Source organism: Abramis brama (genome assembly GCF_963993115.1).
Source record: "Abramis brama genome assembly, chromosome: 6".
Classification (NCBI taxonomy): Eukaryota; Metazoa; Chordata; class Actinopteri; order Cypriniformes; family Leuciscidae; genus Abramis; species Abramis brama.
The window spans coordinates 41,903,443-41,924,549 of NC_139968.1; the positions used below are offsets into that span (position 1 = coordinate 41,903,443).

The 21,107-nt window shown below is 37.7% G+C and overlaps 1 protein-coding gene across 4 annotated transcripts; it reads left to right on the plus strand.

Annotated features, from left to right (window-relative positions):
* The first annotated feature begins 236 nt into the window (after positions 1 to 236).
* On the plus strand, positions 237 to 20,763 carry cherp (calcium homeostasis endoplasmic reticulum protein). Of its 4 annotated transcripts, none has more exons than XM_084116775.1 (19): positions 237 to 446; positions 1,029 to 1,202; positions 1,464 to 1,499; positions 2,177 to 2,340; positions 5,604 to 5,741; positions 6,223 to 6,374; positions 7,138 to 7,249; positions 7,385 to 7,474; positions 10,721 to 10,934; positions 11,832 to 11,995; positions 14,023 to 14,461; positions 15,038 to 15,279; positions 15,613 to 15,746; positions 15,830 to 15,916; positions 16,893 to 17,042; positions 17,137 to 17,253; positions 18,187 to 18,281; positions 18,360 to 18,545; positions 20,513 to 20,763. In XM_084116775.1, exons 1-19 carry the CDS (start codon positions 422 to 424, stop codon positions 20,548 to 20,550), a joined length of 2,757 nt encoding a protein of 918 aa, XP_083972901.1. In that variant the 5' UTR covers positions 237 to 421; the 3' UTR covers positions 20,551 to 20,763. The 4 variants fall into 4 exon arrangements, with proteins under 4 accessions (XP_083972901.1, XP_083972903.1, XP_083972902.1 ...); XM_084116777.1 differs by having other exon boundaries at positions 237 to 374; XM_084116776.1 differs by lacking the exon at positions 1,464 to 1,499.
* The last annotated feature ends 344 nt before the right edge of the window (positions 20,764 to 21,107 follow it).

The following is a 21,107-nucleotide window of genomic DNA, read 5'->3' on the forward strand; positions in this document are numbered from 1 at the left end:
TTTGAATAATTTGTGGCATAATGGCTTTTCGAAGGCTAAACATCTTCAGAAAGCAAATTGGCCAAAATAAAAGGGTAGTATCCGAGCAGTAAATTAAGATTACTTACAAACCAGTTCATTAGTTGTCACCTACAAAATCCAGTCAGCATCAAAACGCTAAAAACTCGTTGTAAGTAACGGCCTCCCGACGGCAGGCGACGCTGTGACGTCACGACTATTCTGAACGTCACCACAGCGCATGCGCCGGAGGAAGTGCTCAGGATTCGGTTTCCCGTGGCCTCATCTTGAGCTGAAACACAACAAACTCATGCCGATATAATGGTCGCACCGGTTTAAAAACGATTTATTTTTGTTTCGCGTCTCAGCGTCATAAGGTATAAATGAATTCCTGGTCTTATGCTAGCGTGTAATCGTGAGAAAGATGGATATTTCCACGCCACCAGAAGGTAACAGTGCGCTCGCGCGCGTGAGTGAGAGAACTACATCGCGAGCGCGAATGAGCGGATATTATTATCATCAAAACGACACTAATAAACACACACTTGACACATAAAATTAGCATTCACCTCCTGGTTAGTTTATATTGACTGACTTGTGGGGGTAGGATGACAAATGAAGTTGCTAAATCGTCTGGCTTGTTTTCATTGAGTTGTTTTGTACCAGTAGATGACCAACGATTCCAGTGAAAATACCATATTTACTACAGTAAAACCGTGGACGCTCGGTATTAGCATTTGCTGTCGTCTTAAAAAGATATGATAAAAAAAGAGTGAACAGTGTTGGAAAGAGATCATATGTTTTTAATTTGAAAATAATTATTGAAATAACTCATGTTAATTAAAATAATGTTATAAAATATATATAAAAAGTAATTATATATACATATATATGTGTGTGTGTATATATATATATATATATATATATATATATATATATATATATATATATAATGTACACATTATTTTTTACATTGTTTTGTATAGCCTATTGTATCTTATCGTTTTTCTCTGATTTTTTTCCCCCATCAGATCAAGAGCTGCGAAATGTCATTGACAAACTGGCCCAGTTTGTGGCCCGAAATGGACCCGAGTTTGAGAAGATGACCATGGAGAAGCAGAAGGACAACCCCAAGTTCTCATTTCTGTTCGGAGGGGAATATTTCGGCTACTACAAATACAAACTGGCCATCGAACAGCAGCAGCGTACGCATCGCATTTATGTTAACTAACCAGTGTTATTTTAGCAGTATTAATATACCATCACTCATATTTTGAAATGTCTTTTGTTTTCATTTGTCATTTTAATTTTGTCTATATTTCGATTAACAGTCTTTTTAAATTTAACGACAGCTACCAACACTGGGCATTTGTGATGGAAATGTACAGCTAGATTTGCCTGTTTAACAGCTTTATTGTGTTTATAAATATATATTCGTCTTTAAGGTGTGCTTCTCTCCTTTATAGATTCTTCCAGTCATGATGATGAATATAATATGGAAGGTATTTATTAGACCGATGATCAGAAATGTTTAATTTTGCCTGGTATTCATGGAGTTCTTCTGCATCATCAGTGCTTGACATGTTTTTTGTATATATATTTCATTTGTTAAATTGTTATGGCTTACGTTTTCTCAGTCATACTTTAACCTGTATAATGAGTTAAAACAGCTGCGAAACACTTTTGGCAGCATTTTCCAAGCATTGCTGTTACTGTTTCACATATATAGGGATTTGATAGTTTTATCAAAGTTTTACCGTTATGCACGTAACTTTCCAGCACTGTTGTTTTGCTTAATTTTCAGTAAAAATCTTAATTCACACAGCTTTCAAGAAAGCCGATTTTTCTCTTTGGGTTCTTGGTTTCTTCTTTGGTTTCTTTGGAGTCGATTTAGTACCTCATATCCCCATGCTTTCCTTGGCTTAAAACGTTTTCGCCTTCCCGTTTGTTCGAGTTTTTCATGCGACTATCTCCAGACATGGAAAAATCAGAGCCAGCATGAGTGATTGTCTGCATGTTTCTCTGATCTGAATGGCTTTGCGCTGGAAACGCCCATTCAAAAGAGAGTCGCTCTCCTTTTAGCAGCGCTTCCCAGTGTTTGGACGTGCTGGCAGGTGAGAGGTTTGTCACGGCGTACAGTAGGAGTCATGTTTTTTGTGTCTGTTCTTGTGATTCGCAGTGCTCTGTAATCCTCCGGGTAAAGAGGTGTCCGACGTTCCTCCGTCAATGACGATGCTCGCGCCTCCGCCGATCCCGCCGACGACACCGTCTGTGGAGGAGCTCGTCCAGCAGAGCCAGTGGAACCTGCAGCAACAGGAGCAACACCTGCTCAGCCTCAGACAGGTACGCGCTATACATGAGAAAACACACACACAGATATTAGAGATGCACCGATACTCAATTTCTCCACCGATACTGATTATTCAGAATGATATCTGCCGATAACGACAGTTTGATTGTCTTAAAGGCCCCCTGAAATCAAAATGTAATTTTTTTTAGCTTTTAGTATGAATATGTTAGCCTAACAACACCTAATCCTAACCAGACGTGACATCGCGGCTGGAACAACAACAGAAAGTATGATAATCTCTGGTACTGTTTATTAGGGCTGGGCGATATGGCTGAAAACTGTATCACGTGTTTCATATCGGTAATCAGATATCGATAATTATTGATATTTTTTATGACCTATTTAAAGGACCAGGATACAAATATATTACATTTAAAAATATATATATTTTAAACTTAAACTTCCTCTGATTATAATCCCCTCAGTTATAAAGGCAGAAATGTCAACAACACGCCGCGTCGAGTCTAGGACAACTCGAGGTATCGCACACCGGATTCTCAGTTTATGGCCAGCAATATTGTTATGTTTAAGGACATTATGGAATTAAGATAATGTCTGTACTAGGGATGCACCGATCCGATACTCAGTATCGGTATCGGCTCCGATAGTGCCATTTTTTGCGGATCGGGTATCGGTCAGACAAGGCCGATCCAAATCCGATATTGTGCGTATACTATTCAGTGTTATTGTTAAGCCCCACAAAAGGCACACAAACATTATAAAGCACCATACGTTTTCGTGCACAATATTATAAGTGTTCTGAAGCCATTATATAGTATAATGTGAGATATAAATTAATATTTAAGTCGTTAAATTCAAGATCACGTAAACGTTTCCCTCAGCTGCGGCTGTCAGTCATTCTTCATTCAGCATTCAAACAGCGCGTCGCGTTCGGTTACGACAGTTAACACGATGAAACTCTCTCCAAGATGATTCAATGTTACTAATATTATACTTGATCTGTAGATAAAGGTCTATGGTTTCGCATAAAACAACTTTATCTTGCTGGACTTTATTGCTGTACCTTAATCATGTTACTTTCTACGGGTGTCTGTTAGGATCACAACACTGGAGTAAAGTCAGAGCACTATTTGTTCATCACGCGCACAGTAACTGAAATTTAAAACTGTTAAAAGAAAATGCTGAATAGAATATTGCATAGATAGATACTGTATAATACACTACGCATCAATATGTATTTTCTTTGTGCTTTAAACTTTTCAATGCGGACTCGACGCGCTGCGCGCTGTGACTCGTGTTGCTTCAAGCGCATCATTCTGCGCTCTGGATGCGCATAAGCGCTTTGTGCCGCACTGTATTGGAGCCTTTCATATACAGTGACGCAATGAAACATTATCAATAGCCGTTCTTGTTCTGTCCTATCTATTATGTTGCTACCTCATTAAACAGCTGTGCTATACATTTAAAAAATGTCTCAATTTTATTGTATGCAATAAAATAATTAATATTTTTTATTTTTGTTGTTGTTTTTCATGAATGTATTTTATAACAATACAAAGAGCAATGTGTAAAGTTTTACCAGATTTAGTGTTACACTTATTGTCTCTAATTTGTTCCCTGCTAAACTTTTTTTCACAAAATGTTCAAATTTTATACAATTATTGTGCACTCGTGATTTTTCTAGACTAAATTTTACTGCTGAATTTTCCACTAATCTAGTTTATAATAGCATTTATGTCAGATTATGATCATATATTTTTTGTTGTTGTTTTTCTTTTTTTCAGTTCTTATTATCAGTTCAACACAGAGTTATAGAAATTGTACTTGATAAAAAAAAAAACTGCGCTGGTATCGGTACGGATCGGTATCGGCCGATACTCAGAATTTTTGGGATTGGATCGGTTCTGAAAAAATGGTATCGTTGCATCCCTAGTCTGTACTATGTTCTGATTGTACTGTACAATTAAATACGTTTAACAATCGTTGCTAAGTCTGCAGTCAAAACACTTTACCTCAGATCGTCCGTTAACTGAATGAATAGAGAATCTCACCTATAAATCCGATAACATCAGCAATTTTCATTCAGTCAAACTTGCTTCGTAACCTCTGGTTTCTTCCGGCGAAGAAAAAAAAAAACGTTTTATCGAACGCATTTTTTATTGATATTGATTAATACGTGTCTATCGCTATACATATCGTTATCGTTTTATCGCCCAGCCCTACTGTTTATGTGCTTTTATTTAACGTTAAAAACGTCTGTGTGACTTTGAATATCATTTTTGTGTGTTTTATAGCCGTACTGAAAGCTACTCGCCTCAGATCTTCAAAATAAATAAAAGTGAACAAAAAACGTTCAACTCGTGTATTCTATCACAACGATTGTTCTGGTTACTCGGTATGTATTTGTAATAATGTTAAAATGGTGTAATATTCAAGAATTTGATTATGTTCTTATCCATTTCGTTGCGAGTGCTGAGAGCTTGCCGAGAGAGCCCGTCCACGCACTCTTCTGATTGGCTGGGATTTTTATCGCGTCCCATAGTCTCGTCGCATCTGGTGTGGACGGACAAATAACTTATCGCTGGAATCTTATCGCATCGCGTCTGGTTAGGACACGGTGTTAAGGTTATGAATAAGCTGATGTGTTCAAAAACTGATATGACGCAGCGCCTGAAAATTGTCGACCCTATAGTCTACCGAGCTGGGGACTATTTTCAGGCGCTGCGTCATATCATTACGCCTGCTGGACTCATGGTACGGCAGCAAAGTTTCTTGATTATTACGCAGGAATGAGAGTATAGTTCTAGCCATATCAGCCTAGAAAATCGCAACTTTTCATTTTCCGTCGGTCTTAGTACACGATGTAACTACAGAAGTGTCAAGTTTTAAATAGGAAAAATATCGAAACTCTTTGGTCATTTTTTTGAGAGAGATGCTAATGGTCCTGTCCGATTCAATGATCTATGCTAAGCTATGCTAAAAGTGGTACTGCCAGACCCGGAGTTCGGCTGAATGGATTCGAAAACGGTAAAACTCAACTGTTTAACTCTGGGGGAGTTGTAAAATGAGCCTTTTTCCAAAAAAAGTGGAGTATCCCTTTAAGGTTATGAATAAGCTGGTGTGTTCAAAAACAATGACAAATTTTGCATTTTTTTTCACAGATTCGCATTTTCAAAAGTTAACGTTTTCAGGTTGTCGTGTAAATGAACGGCCAAACCGCATAAAAAGTTTTCTGTTTATAATTGGAAAACCGGTGTTGTGTAAGCGGCCCCTGAGTGTGTGTTTGGGCTTTCAGGAGCAGGTGACGGCCGCCATCTCTCTGGCGATGGAGCAACAGACGCAGAAGCTGGTGGTGGAGACGCAGCTGGACATGAACGAGTTGGACAACCTCCTTCAGCCAATCATAGACACCTGCACGAAAGATGCCATCTCGGTACGTGCCCAAAATCTCACGCCTCGCCAATTACACAAGACGCGTTACGGAAAAGCGTAACGCTCAATATAGCCGAATAAGTCCCGCCTTCTAAATAAGAGCCAATCACCGATTGGTAAAGTCATCGCATCACTGAAGCTGCCGTTAGAAGCTCCGGTTGCTATAGAAACAGTCAGACGCGCTTCCGCAGCGCATTAGCTTGATCCAACCTGAAAGATGTAATTTTCTGTCATGATTTGAGCGTTTAGAAACAAAATTTATGAGACAATTGTTGTCAGATTTCATTGGTGATTTCAAATATGAAATTTAATCGTAAGTGTGACGAACAGTTTTGGAGAATTTTATGTTTCCCCATTCAAAGAGATAGAAGCTGTTTCAAAGATGGCTGCCGATTGAAATGACTTGTTTTAAAGGGTCTTTGGCCTCGCTCGCCACTGATCTGTCTGTCAGATGAGTTATTTGTGGGTTATTTCTCTTTCAGGCTGGAAAGAACTGGATGTTTGGTAACGCCAAGACCCCGCAGCACTGCGAACTGATGTCGTCACATCTCCGAAACCGCATCACTGCGGACGACGCGCACTTCGAGCTCCGCCTGCACCTCATCTATCTCACCAACGACGTCCTGCATCACTGGTGAGACGCACAACTGTGTTATGTGACATTATAATGCATTTTAATAGGATCAAAAGCTATGTTTCTAAGTTAACTTGTGTGCAAAATCATAATGTTATCATTATAATGCACAATATATCGGCCACCATATCGGTATCTACCGATATATGTTCATTTTGAATGTTATCGTTATCGCCCTGATAAATTTTTTTGGCCGATATATTAAATCTGATAAATAATGGATTATTTCCTTCAGCTGAGACACTTCAGATGCGCAACTGTTCAACATGATGGTTATGAATTGCTTGAAATATGATAGGAATCACTTCAAAAAAGGAAAATATAGGCTAGTTAAGTGCAACACGAGTCTTTCATATAAGCTATATAAAATTATAATGAGAACATCACTATTATTGTGTGCTTGGGACATGGATTTTAATGAGGAGACTTTTGTTTTTGTAATCAGGCTCTCAAAAATAATATAAAAACTTTAGATTTATCGGCCAATATATCGGTTATCGGCTTACAAACATAAAGAATTATCCATATAGGGCAAAATGTTCATATCTGTGCTTCCCTATTTATCATAAAACATTCCATCCCAGAATCATCACTGGCGCAAAATATCCTCAATCATAAACAAGTTGCGTCTCGAAATATTTATTATTTAAATATTTATTCTTATATTCAGTTTTCACATTAGGAAAGCATAAAAATGGAGTGTAGCTGTACTTGCCAAGTCCAAGTGTGTTTTGTTGGTGAAAACTCTTTGATTTCTCCGCAGTCAGAGGAAGAATCAGAAGGATCTTTTGGCGGCTCTACAGAAGGTTGTGGTTCCCATTTACTGCACCAGTTTCCTGGCGGTGGAGGAGGACAAGCAGCAGAAGATCACACGGGTACGGTCGCCTCAGCTTTAGACCCTCCTGTTTGTTCTCAGATATCAGCAGAAAGTCATGTGATGTATTTATTTATTGGCTTGGATGTGATGGTGTAAGATAGTGTGACTTCTGACGAAAAGCTTCTGCTTTTAGCTGCTGCAGCTCTGGGAGAAGAACGGCTACTTTGACGACGTCACCATTCAGCAGCTCCAGAGTCCTGCTTTGGGCCTCGGACAGTATCAGGTACACACACACACACACACACACTGACATCATTCAGAGACTGGTAGAGGTCGCTTTGCTAATTTCAAGCAGGTTTTATTTTTCCATTTTCATTTTCATTTTAGTTACGTCTTTAGTAATTTTGGTATGTTTTTTTTTTTTTTTTTTTTTTTTTCTAGTTTCTTTTATTGGTTTTTATTGTTATTTTGAATCAGTTGTTATTTTTATATTTTCAGTTTTTATTTTAATTTTAGTTATAGTAATTTTCTTGTTTTTGTCATTTTTAATAGTTTTTTTTACATGTCTGTAGCGTTTTTTTAGTTATTGTAACTAAATTAAATTATTTCTTATTTTGTCATTTTTATATATATATATATATATATATATATATATGTAAGGAATAATTGACGACAGGCCGTTGAATTATTAGAAAAATAATGCACACCCGAGGTGGTAATGCGGTCACGACGCGAAGCGGAGTGGCCGTTCACCTCGGGTGTGCATTATTTTTCGAATAATTCAACGGCCTGAAGTCAATTATTCCGCTTATACTACAGTTACCACACCTCGAAACATTGTTCAGATTATGTATTTCAAGACGTTTGTAAAGTTTTTGTCATTAAAACGCTCTTGTATGTAGGACTAATTTCTTACGCATGTAATCCAGTGCCTCCGTTGCTAATTCCAAAACGTCATTTTAGAGTTAGTAACGGAGGTTTGAGCCACTGAGCAGACTAATGCAGTTATTAGTGCAGTTGAGACAGAGAGAGGTTGCAATAATGAGACAGAAAAGCATGTGCGTCAATATTTAATTTATTTATTAATTCATTAGTTTTAATTAATTTGTTAATTTTATTTTTATTTTATTGACAGTAGGCTGTAGGCCTAACGAAAACCCGTGCAGCAGGACTATCTATTTATGTATATTCAGTTAAATTTTCTATTGATTATAGATAGGACTATATAGCCTACTTTATTTATTCAAATTAAACTGCACATTTCCATTTATTGTAAAGTTAGACATCGAAAATGGCAGATCAAGCGCACAGGGCTGTATGTTAGCAGAGGGGTTTTTTTCCTGGTGATCCTTGGCTTGATTTTCGTTTGTACTTTTGTTTCCTGAGAGGATCAAGCTCCATTTCTTTCTTTCTGTAGCGGAAGGTGCCCAGTAGCTTCTCAGGCTTGTTTCACACTTGTGCCCTGTGACAGACATGATCTGCCTGCTCTCTAGCCCTGCCTCTGACAGCATTTGAACTGCAGTGCTTCTTAGTGAATGGTTGGTGTATCTTTTGGATAACCCGACTGCCCCGCTGATGCGCGGAAGCATGTTTCCAAGATAGTTCACACCCATTGGTTCGTGGGAATACCAGCAATCTCTCCTGTCAAGCTCCTCCTGTGGGGCTTTCAGTGGATGAAGATAAAAGGATATGGCATCAGGTGGGCATTTGGCGATGTACTTCCTGAAACTTTTAACAGGGCAAAGGGGGTCGCCTGGATTGGCAAACATGAATCCACGGTAGCAGTCTTTGTTGGGATCACTGGGCTTTTTGTGGTTTTTTGTTTCTGCATTATAAGACAAGCATATATATTCATCATCATTTTCGTCTTTTTTAATGACGAATGAATGCTTTCTTAATTCTCGATTTCCTTCACGCCCCCTCCTTGCCAGGTTCAGCTGAATGTCAAACCAGACCTTGCGAACCAGCCCGGCTGCTGTGTCTGGTGACAGATACGCAGAGTTACGAATGCGCTCTATTTCAGCGGTCAAAATGGGAGGATGATGAGAACTGGAGTCTTTCCCAGCCTTGCGAAACTTTTTGATGACGGCCTTGAATACGTCGTTGGATGATGTGAATTCTGACTGCCCAATGATGTTGTATTTGGATATATAGCGGTTCAGTCCAGCTCGTAGGGAGAGTAAACTTGACACTGAATACTCTGCGCCGAATGCGTTTCGGACAGTGGCATAGAAAATCCGCAGCTGGGTATTTAAAGCGTCTGCCCCGTCTCTCTCTACTTTGTCCACAGACGTATTTTTGGTCTTAAGCCAGTCGTTAAACACATTGACAGCCCAAGCTGTTGTTTTTTTGGTGTTTTCTTCATGTTTTTCGCCCTCGAGTCTGTCTAGCTGTGCTTCGCTGATTGTTTTATGTCTTTTGTTGTCTGCTACTTTTGATGTCCTCTTCCGTTTATTAGTTTTTTCATCTGGGTTATCAAATACTGCCGACTCCCAGTTGTCAAAATTTTCATATTCACCATAAATATTAAAATTTACTTCCGGAAAATCAAACATGCATGTCATTTTTGTTTCTTGTTATGAATTGTAACCTAGTAACCTAGTAACCTACTTTCCGTTATTACAGTTGACTACGCGAAGTGATATGGAACTGTAATGCGGTCAAGACCTGCCTGGAACTACTTTAGCCGTGCGTTTCCCTGAAAATAATGCACACCTTAGAACGTTCGTCAACCAATCAGATTCAAGCATTCAACGGCCCTGTAGTATAAATATATATATAGTTTATTTTTATTTATTTTTAAATATGTCTATATAGTTTTTGTTGATATTTTGAATCAGTTGTTGTTTCTATACTTTCTCTTTATTTATTCATTTATTTTTTTTCTAGTAATCTTTGTTGTTTTTTTTTAAATTTTGTAATAGTTTTTTAATGTCTATGTAGGTTTTATTGATATTTTGAATCAAGTTCTATTCCTTACAAATGTAATTTAGTTGTTTTTGTCATTTTTAATTTTGTATGTCTATATTTTGTATTTTTATATATATTTTTTTATTTTAATCTTAGTAAGTTTTAGTAATTTTGTTTTTTATTTTTAATACTTTAACTATCTATATAGTTTTATTGATATTTTTAATAAGCTTTTGTTTTTTATTTTAATTTTAGTGAAAGTTTCTTTCATTTTGAATAATAATTTTAAATATGTCTGTAGTTTTTATTGATATTTTGAATTGTTTTATTTTAATATTTTTTTTAATTTTAATCAAAATTAATATAATTTTATTTCAGTTTTAGTTATTTCAGTACATCAAGTTAAAGTAAATGAAAATAAGAAATTAGTGAATTTAAAAAAAAATAAGTTTAAGTTTTAAATTTAATTTCAGTTAAAGTTTATTTAATTATTTAATAATTAAATATGAAGAAGTTTTTATGATGGTTTCAGTTTCAGTCCGCTATATAATAACCCTGCCAGTCACAGATGGCGTGTTGAGGATGTGTTTCTCACGCCGTCTCTGTTGTGTCTCCTCAGGCGTCACTCATCACGGAGTACGCTCAGGTGGTGCAGCCCATCCAGGTGGCCTTCCAGCAGCAGATCCAGGCGCTGAAGACCCAGCACGAGGAGTTCGTGAGCAATCTCAAGCAGCAGCAGACGGTGGCGGTGGCGGCAGCAGCGGCGGCGGTGGGTCAGCTGACTCCTGTGGACCCTGAAGTCAAGAGCCAAGCACCCATGAGCTCTCAGCCTGGTAAACACATACTTCACGCCATCACATACAGATGCGCTCGCTTATGAAACACTGTTTTTTTCTGAAGAAATTAATACTTTACTCTGCAAGGATGCATTAAATCAATCAAAAGTGACAGTAAAGACATTTAAAATGCTGCAAAAGATTTCCCTTTAAAATAAATACCGTTATTTTGAACTGAGAACATTTTTTTTTTTTTTGAAAGAAAATGAGAAAATATTGACGGTTTTCACAAAAATATTTTCAACATTGATTATAATTATAAATGTTTCCTGTGCAGCAAATCAGCATATTATAATGATTTCTGAAGGATCACTGAAGACTGGAGTAATTATGCTAATGCTTTTGCTCTGATGACATTCCTGTTTTTTTATTATTATGTTTTCATTTATTAAAATAAACATAGTAATGATCAAATATTATAAGGGGAAAAAAAGGGACGAAATGTAAATTATCAGAGAAATGGTGAGGTTGTTGAGAGAAGATGAAAAAGAAAACAGAGAAAAATAGAGAATTATTAGGTACATAAATTGCAAAAGAACATACATATACATGAAATAAAAAGACAAGGTGGTATTGGGTCAGATGTTCCTGACCTGTTATATTCTAAGCCATTTGCGTTCATTTTGCCATTCCGAATATGATGTGCCATTCCCGGCCTCTGACATCATTCCGGACTTGACTTGTGACGGCGTTATTCTTTTTATGATGTCATCTGTTACTTGCTATGACATCATGCTGGAAATCTCCGCGCCTAACAACGGCCCTTAGCTCTTGTAAATTCACTGTAAATCAAGGGGCTTGTTGCTTTTTTTATGATCATTCTTAAATGATCATGACTTGCTGTGATGTGATTTTGATTATTTGTCATGTCATTCTTTCTCCTTATATCATCAGGAGAACTGAAGCCTGCGTTGGCCGGTCCTCCGCCCGCTGATTACGAAGGCGCTCAGAACCGGCCCTCGGACTCGAACCCCTCAGCGTCACCTGACATGCCTTCCTCTAAATCAGGCTGGTTCGAGTCGCAGCACAACATGCCGTCGTGGAACCCGCAACAGCCTGTGAGTCACACAAACTCTATAAAGTAACTATTATAACATAAACTATATAGCAAAATCTCCAACAATAGACGCTTTATATTATCGTCATGCTGCAAATCTATAAGAATTAATAATCAAACCAACATTTACTCACATTTCTCACATTATCACAGTTTATTCGCTATAGTTTAGAAAAATGGAAAAATGACAATAACTCACTGGTTTTATCCATCCTTCTGTTAGACTGTCTCACAAATGAATTATTATGAATTATTAAATTTAACTACACAATTAGATAATACCAGTTTAGCTTAACCAATCACCAAGCAATGCTTCATTTTGTTCAATCTGTGTGTAAAAAGAGCATTAGCAATTGAAGAAAAAAATACTTAAGCAAAACATGGTCAGGTCAAAGTGTCTGAATCATTTCTGGTCACAAATTTTTATAAATTTTACTGGTAGTCACTGTATGAAGAATTTTTGGGTATAATATTGTCACAGTTTACTTTATTTTGCTCTCCTCACTTACATAAATGAACTATATGTCCTGCACACACTAGTAAAAAAAATATAAAAAATGATATCTAGTTGCATAAACATAGCCATTAAGCTAAGCCTCTGTCTTAAGGCGAGACACTACAGGTGAATAGGGTAAAAATTTTAAATAATAGATATCACCATGAAACTTCCTCAGTTGATTACTTACACAAGTATATAAAAAAATTTATTACAAGTTTTAGAAATTTGTATGTTTAATTAAGCATATTTTCGGTAGATAGATCAGAACATATGATAAAGCCAGGTGCAAAATTCTTTTTTTTTCATTTTGTTTACACACAAGTTGAAAATAAAAATTCAGAGGGATTTCAGGATATATGCTTTCATTACCTAGGAAATCAAAATATACTGTCCATAGCCTTAAAAAATTGATTTTCGCCATATTTTTTTTAATTAAAAATGTCACATAAATCAGTCCAGGAATGATTTATTAACAAATCCCTCTGAAAATATCTTCAGAATACTGCTAAGTGTATAACTGGAAAGTTTGGTGCTACATGGGCTGAGATGTTTGTGGAGAATGACTAAAAACTCATTTTGAGAAAACGGCAGTTAAAGTTTTAAATAGCTCTAAATGAGAAATCATAGTTAGCTTTAAATCCCCCCTTTGGACATTCACGATTGGTTACTGATAGAAAGGAAATGCCCATATTTGGGTTACATAGCGTTGTGCAGGAGACCCAGAGCTTTACAGCGATACCGGTCGTGACAGACTTCAGTAAACGGACGGATCTCGGCCTGTCGCGTTGGAATGCTAACTTCTTGGTAAATTCGTGAGAAACTTACTGCCGCAAGTAAACAAAATGTAATAAAATAAACATCTTAATGTATATTTTCAATGTTTTCTTTATAGCAGCTTGAAAGAACACATATTGAAGGAGTAAACTAGCCCAAAATCTCAAAACTGACTACTGCATGAAAAATCTGTTTTTGCCTGCCGTGTCTCGCCTTAAGAAGTAGTATGACCAACTAGCAGTTCGTCTGGGCTTATCAGCCTTACATTTCATTATCAAATTAGACTAATCTACATTTTTATGTAACTGACAAAAAAAATGTCTGAATAATTTTTTGTTTGACTGTATATGCAATGTCTCCGCCTCCAGAAATGAAATTCATCCGTAAATTTCAAACAGACTTTTATTGCTTCAAAGGTGAAGACCCAAATTTATGTATGTTTTGTAAGATTCCCCTCTCTGTTAAACATATTTTATTGGACTGTCCTGGACTTAATACAAGTAGAATGCTCCTTTATGAAGTTCTTTCACTTAAGGACTTATTTAGTAAGATTATGCCTGAAAAGGTTTTGGATTTTCTATCATATGTTAATTTAAAAAAAGAAATTATTGTATAATATTACGACTTGTGTTTGTTTGCTTGGGTTTTATTGTATTTATATGATTTTTGTAATTTAATGTTTTTTTTGTAATTTAAAATTGCCTTAGAAGCTGACATGGCATTAAATAAAACTATCTATCTATCTCCGCCTCCAGCCGCCATTCGACCCCACTCAAGTCCCGCCCCCCTGCCCGCCCTGGAACAGCCACGAGGGCATGTGGAACGAGCAGCGGGACCCCAACTGGAGCGGCCCTCGGGATGGGGGCCCCGGAGGCCCCTGGAGTGGCCAGAACGAGCCCCCGCCCTCCTGGAGCGGCCAGTTCGAGCAGCCGCCGTGGAGCAACCAGCCGGACCAGCCGCCGCCGTGGGGTCAGAGAGAGCCTCCCTTCCGCATGCAGCGTCCGCCACATTTCCGCGGGCCGTTCCCCCCCCACCAACAGCCGCCGCCGTTCAACCAGCCGCCACCGCCGCCACACAACTTCGGCCGCTTCCCGCCACGCTTCATGCAGGAGGAGTTTCCCCCCCGACATCACTTCGAGCGGCCGCCGTATCCGCCTCACCGGTTCGACTACCCGCAGGCGGACTTCCCAGGAGGTGAGGACTTCCTGTATTCGATTATAGGGGTGTAACGGTAGTCACGGTTCAGTACGTACTAGGGCTGTCAAAATGGCTGAAAAGCCTAATTCAAATTTCTTTCCTAAATATTCTCAAAATTTTAATTATATTTCGAATTCTAAAAGCAATACATAATGTTAAGAGAAAAAAACGTACTGAATTGTCTGCTATGCCCACTAGAGGGCGCAAGCGAGCGCAATAAGCAGATATAAACCAAATCAAGCATCGCATCTTTTATTGAATTAAATAACATTCACTTTTTAAATTGCATTAACTTTTGAAACAATGGTTGTTAATTAAAATATAATTTCCACGCCAATATAAAATCCACCAGCGATTTCAAACCGTGTTTTTTGAGACTGTCTTTGGTTCACTGCAGTTTTAAGGAGAAAATTCTCAGCAATGCTGTTGACTTGTGAATTTACACATAGTTTGTCTTATAACACACTTACAACATTAAAAGCTTGATTGTCACCACAGGGGGACTTTATGTGTCCTCAATGTTTCATGCGAGGCTTTGCTTTGTTACACCTTGTAATGTTTTCCTCATATCAGAGATCGGGCCGCCTCCCCATCACCACCCGAACCAGAGGATTCCCCCTCCAGGAATGTCGGATCCTCCTCCGTGGGGCGGAAACCAGCATCCTGAATTCGGACCGCCGCCTCACGGCTTTAACGGCCAGGCGCCACACATGCGACGGCAGACCCCAGCTCACGTCAGTCAGGACGACCCCAGTCTGGTCCCCAACGTGCCCTACTTCGACCTGCCGGCGGGACTCATGGCGCCGCTTGTTAAGGTTATTTCACATTTAACGCCAGATTGGAAAGTTCCAGTTAGTTCTTGTCCTAAACACAAATCTTTTTTTAATTTTTTTTATCAACATATTATTATAGGTTTCAGCTGTGTCAGAAACATGTGAACTATTTACAAAACAGATGCCATGAAATTAACCAGACCAAAATAATTATATAAAACAAGAACACATAATTAGGAAGTCGAGGTTTTAGCTTTTCTAACAATATCTCTGCGGTTATTGACCAACTTTGAATAGTTCTGTCTTTGGCCCCATTGAGTTTAGCAGTGGTGCCCTCCAGCAAGGCAATGAATGATTCTTTCTCTTTAATAATAGCTTGAAGATCACGATTATAAGCCTCTGGACCCCAAAGACATCCGTCTGCCGCCTCCGATGCCCCCTAGTGACCGTCTGCTGGCCGCAGTGGAGGCGTTTTACAGCCCGCCGTCCCACGACCGGCCCAGGAACAGGTGACACAGACACACATGCTGTGGTTTGGTTGTTTTCATTTATTATTTCAATTAAATTGACATGAAAATTATCATTTTTCCAGTGAGGGTTGGGAACAGAATGGCCTGTACGAGTTCTTCCGGGCCAAAATGAGAGCGAGGCGGAAAAAGGATCAAGACAAACGCAACAGGTTGGGAATAAATGAACTGTTTCAGTGTATTATGTGCATATACCAGTGTTATCGCTGACAAAAACTGAAACTGTTAAAAAAAAAATTGTTAATTGAAATAAAACTGAAATATGAATTTTTGATGGAAAACCTTTAAATAAAGAAAATTTTTATTAAAATTAGAACTGAAATAAAATAAGTTTGAGTTGAAGTACTAAAATTACTAAGACTAAAACTGAGATAAATAAAAGCTAAATATAAATATACAAATAAATTAAAAAAACGAATAAAAAAATTACAAGAACACATAACAACGTTGCTAAAATTCAAATGAAAGCTGGAAATATAAAAATAAACTCAAATCACTGTAATAGAAAAAATATATAAAGAATAAACAAAAAAATTGTAAAATTTAATAATTGTGAATAAATACAATGTGAATAAAATGACTCAAACTAAACCTGAAATAAACATGCATAAAAACTAAATATTAATGGAAAAAAGCACACAACAAAATGAGTTAAACTAAAATTAAAATGATGAAAATATATAAAAAATCTGAAAAAAAATGCTATGATAGTATACAAGAATTACTAAAACAAATAAAACTAAACATTAAAAAACATAAAAATTACAAAACTAATATTCGATTAAAATGAAAACTGAAAATATATAAATAAAACCTAAATCAAAATATTAAGACTATAATGATACACTTGAATGACTAAAACTGATATAAAACTTGTGTAACTTGAAGTAACTTGAGGAAAAATATAATCAAACCTGATAAAAATCACAAAACAACAATATTATAAAACTAATATTGAATTGAAATGAAAAATAAAACCTAAATCAGAATATTAATAAATACTTTAATAGTATGTAAATAATTCTACAATAACACTGTGATTCAGATGTGACCTTTACAAAAGTGATTCCCATTGTTTCCTCACTGGTTTCCTTTCATGTGATTTATTTTTTTATTTTTTTGTGGCAGCACCCGAGGGAGTCCCACGTCCCGCAGTCGGTCACACAGCCGAGGACGATCCACCTCGCGCTCCAGCTCCAGGTCTTCCAAATCTTCTCGCTCCAGATCCCGATCCAGATCCCGCTCCCGTTCTCGCTCCTACTCCAGATCTCGTTCCGGGTATTGTGAAAATATCTGCTTTTACATATAAACAATTTTTTTTTTTACAGTTACAGAAAGTTGTTGACACTGTTTTTAAAACGTTCTCCTGTAGGAGCAGGAGTCGCTCCAGATCCAGGTCCCGAAGTCGCTCCCGATCCAGATCTCGCTCCAGGTCACGATCTCCAGAAAAGCGTCGCCAGCCCGAGAAATCCCGCAGTCCGACACCTCCGTAAGTGGATCTACTTTTGTCACCCAAATCCAGTTCGCATTTGAAAATTGGTTATTGAATTTGTATTCGCATTTGAATTGTATCAACTTCTTTCGCAGTTAATTTGGTATCGTTTATTACTGGGAGGATTTAATTTAATTTCATTCATTATTGGCTGTAATTAGGTTTTTTGTTTTTACCTAAAGGGATATTTCACCGCTGGAAAGATGAATGTGTATTTAAATTGGGTCATTTATGTAGTAGAAATGTGAAATAATTTTAGAAGTTGGTGCCTTCTAGACTGAGAAAAGCCAGAAAATTTATTTTTGGCTCATGTGTATGAAAGGCAACAACTCCCAGAATGCACTTGCCCTATGAGGACACTCCCAAGCCACGCCTACCGGTTACAGAGGGCAGTATCGGAAGAAATGATACAACTAGGCTACTAGTCGACTTGAAACTGAAAAGACGGCGTTTAAGCACGGTCATTCGGAAATACTACCGGGTTTCTACTGATGCAAAGCTTAATGCTAATCAGTGAAGTGTCCCTTTAATTCAAAAAGCCTAATTGCAAATTTAAACCTTTGTCAAAATATATTAAAGTCCCACTGAAGTAAATAATTTTATTGGGGGCTTTAAGAAAAATGACAGAGCAGATTACATGCTTCCTAAATATAGCAGGTTTTCTAAATCTAATCCCATCCAGATTTTAAAATGTATGTTATTTTGATCATCAAAAGTCAAAATCGTAACTATAGCTAGATTGCTTATTGTGCTGCATGGTGAAAAAATAATAACTGGTGGCGATTGAATGATTATCCCTATCATCCCATCTATTATAAAAAGAAAATGTATTTAATTTAAAATAAATGCATAAATTGATACAAAATTAATGAAATGAATCCAGTTTAAATATTAAGCATGCCGTTGACGTGAAACCCCGTCTCTCCGCAGCTCCACATCTGGGTTGGGTTCAGCTCCCGCCGCGATCCCCGTCGACCTCAGGCTGGGCGAAGAAAACAAGGGCCATCAGATGCTCATGAAGATGGGTAAGTGATCCAGAAGACTGCGTGTGAACCGATGCCTCCACTGATGCGGCGCTGAATGTTGTCCCGTTCGTCCTGCAGGCTGGAGCGGATCAGGAGGTCTTGGCGTTAAAGAACAGGGCATTCAAGATCCCATTAAAGGAGGAGACATCCGGGACAAGTGGGACCAGTATAAAGGAGTGGGAGTCGCGCTGGACGACCCGTACGTGAACTACAGGAGGAACAAAAGCTACAATTTTGTCGCAAGGATGAAAGCACGAGAAAAAGGTATTTGTGTTTTTAAGATGGAGGGTTTAAAAGCGGTCCTATTATGTTTTCCATCTTCATCTTTCTTTAGTGTGTAATGTTGCTGTTTGAGTTCTTCTCTATATCAGTGTCAGTGTTTCTGAACTCCTGAAACGCCTCCATTGTAGTCTTGAGTTTCTTCCGGGAACAAACACGTCACAATATTCCTCATTAAAGTAATTAATATGCAGAATAAAGGGGCGGGGCCTGGTTGAGTTAGTTAGTAGTGTGTTAAACTGGTGTTTATGGTAAGGGGCGGGACATTTCCCCAAAACACTCGAAGTGCTCGACCAATCACAACACTGATCCAGCCGACCAATCAGAGCACAGTGTGCTTTTCAGAAGGAGGGGCTTCATAGAGACATAGGGCTGGGTACCGAGTTCGATACTTTTTAGGTACCGACCGAATTGCCTCGGTAGTATCGAGTATCAAAAAATGACTTGTTTTTCGGTACTAGATTTCGATACCTAACCTAAGGATTAACCCCTTAGGTTAGGTATCGAAATCTAGTACCGAAAAACAAGTCATTTTTCGATGACTTGTCAACGTTAGTGCTCAAACAAATACATATGAAATGCACAACGACACGCCTAAAGTCGCTCACGCACATACACGCAAACTCTACACACACGAGACGCGCGGAACCGTCCGCGCACATACTCATATGAGATGCACGCGCGCACACAAACTGTCCACGCACATTCTCATATGAGACGTGAGCACACACACACAAACTCGCGCACATACTCAATGAGACGCAAGCACACACACTCACAATACTCTAAAGATGTGTCGATCAAAAGTGTGGCTACATTTCTCCAGACTCGATGCCAACAGCGTGCGATGCAGTATTTACGGTAAAAATAATTGCTGCAAAGACGGTACCGCGACAGATATGATGAAGCCCTTGACAGTGCACGGAGTAAACATAAGAGCAGAAAGTTGCTGCGTCTTCGACTGGTAAATGAAGAGATGCCTTGTTGATCACTCTGACAGTGTTTATATTGCAATAATGACCTACTGAATGTACACTGCCATTCAAAAATGTGTTGGTTGGTCAGAATTTTTTTTCAGTAAGCATTAAAGTGATCAAAAATGACCTTAAAACGTGTGTAATGTTACAAAAGATTTCTGTTTCAAATAAATGCTGTTCTTTTGAAATTTTTATTCATCAAAGAATCATGAAAAAATATATCATAGTTTTCAAAAACTGTTTTCATATTTCTGAAGGATCATGTGACACTGAAGTATTGATTTTGAAAATTTAGCTTTGACATCACAGGAATAAATTACATTCTGAAATATATTCAAATAAGATTTTAAATTGTAATACTATTCCACAATATTACAAGTTTTACTGTATTTTTGATCACCAAGCTTTGGTGAGCATGAGCTCTTTATAAAAAAATATGTTGTTCCTTATGTATAAGGAATATTTTGTTCCTTTGTGCTTTTTTTGTTCCTTTGTGCACTGGCTAAGGAGCATGAGTCAAACTGAAAAAAATAAAACCAAAGTTTTTCTGAGGTAATGCGTTATGTAATCTTGTTAAAATGGATTTCATAAAATTGGTATCGAAAAAAGTATCGTTCAGGAACCGGTATCGGTATCGAAATTTTTTGAACGATACCCAGCCCTATAGAGACAGGAACTAAACAGAGCGTTACTGACAGACTGGGAAGAGAGGAGCCGCAACAATGGAGAATATGGGAAAAATAATTAACATTCAAGCTGGAAAACCTGTTCTAGTTAAAAATACAAAATCAAGACTTTGGAAAAAGATCATAACAGGTCCCCTATTACAATAGCCAAGTCAAGCATTACTATTATTGATGCTAATACTTGGGGTTAGGGGTTTGAGCAAACCATTAACCTTAAATATTAAACTTTGCACACTTATATATTTTATATTTCTGACCAAATTTGAATGTGTTTGTGTTTCGTCCCCAGTAAGCAGAGACCCACAGGAGCCCTCCAGCACAGAGTGATCACCGTCACACGTGGTCTGTTTTTTTTACTGTAGATGTCAAAGCTGTTCTCCACATTTGTTTGGATGTTTTCTCTCACCCTCAGTTCATTTTTGTAGTAAAATGTATCAAAGCTTCATATTGTAACTCATGGAAATGTCAGCATCATCACAACCCTTTCGTTTGATTAATCTGAGACTGTACAAGCAAAATAAAGACATTTTAAAAAAGGCACAGTGTTTATGTAAGCATTTAAGTTGTGTATGAATTCTTATGTCTTGATAAATGTGAAGCACGATGAACAGGTAGTAAAAAAGCTGTTTTATTTAGGCACATGTAGCATTTACAATGATTGAAAAGTTTTGGCTGTTTACGATTTATGGACGATGCATCCAAAACATTGATCTGTTTATTTACATGTAATGATAGTCCTGCATTTCCTGTAGAACTTCTTCTAGAGCGTCTTCAATACTTAGTTTGGGCGGCCTGTGAGCGCGGATGAACTACAGGAAAAATAAAGAAATTCCTGTTAGCAAACATGAAAGATATTACGATAGAAACATTTTAGGAATATATAT

Bases quoted from the DNA above. Each gene is read 5' to 3' on its own strand.
- cherp (XM_084116775.1), top strand. From the start codon at position 422: ATGGATATTTCCACGCCACCAGAAG. The intron at 18,282-18,359 runs GTAAGTGATCCA...TTCGTCCTGCAG, and splicing joins TCAGATGCTCATGAAGATGG to GCTGGAGCGGATCAGGAGGT. The intron at 18,546-20,512 runs GTATTTGTGTTT...TTTCGTCCCCAG, and splicing joins GATGAAAGCACGAGAAAAAG to TAAGCAGAGACCCACAGGAG.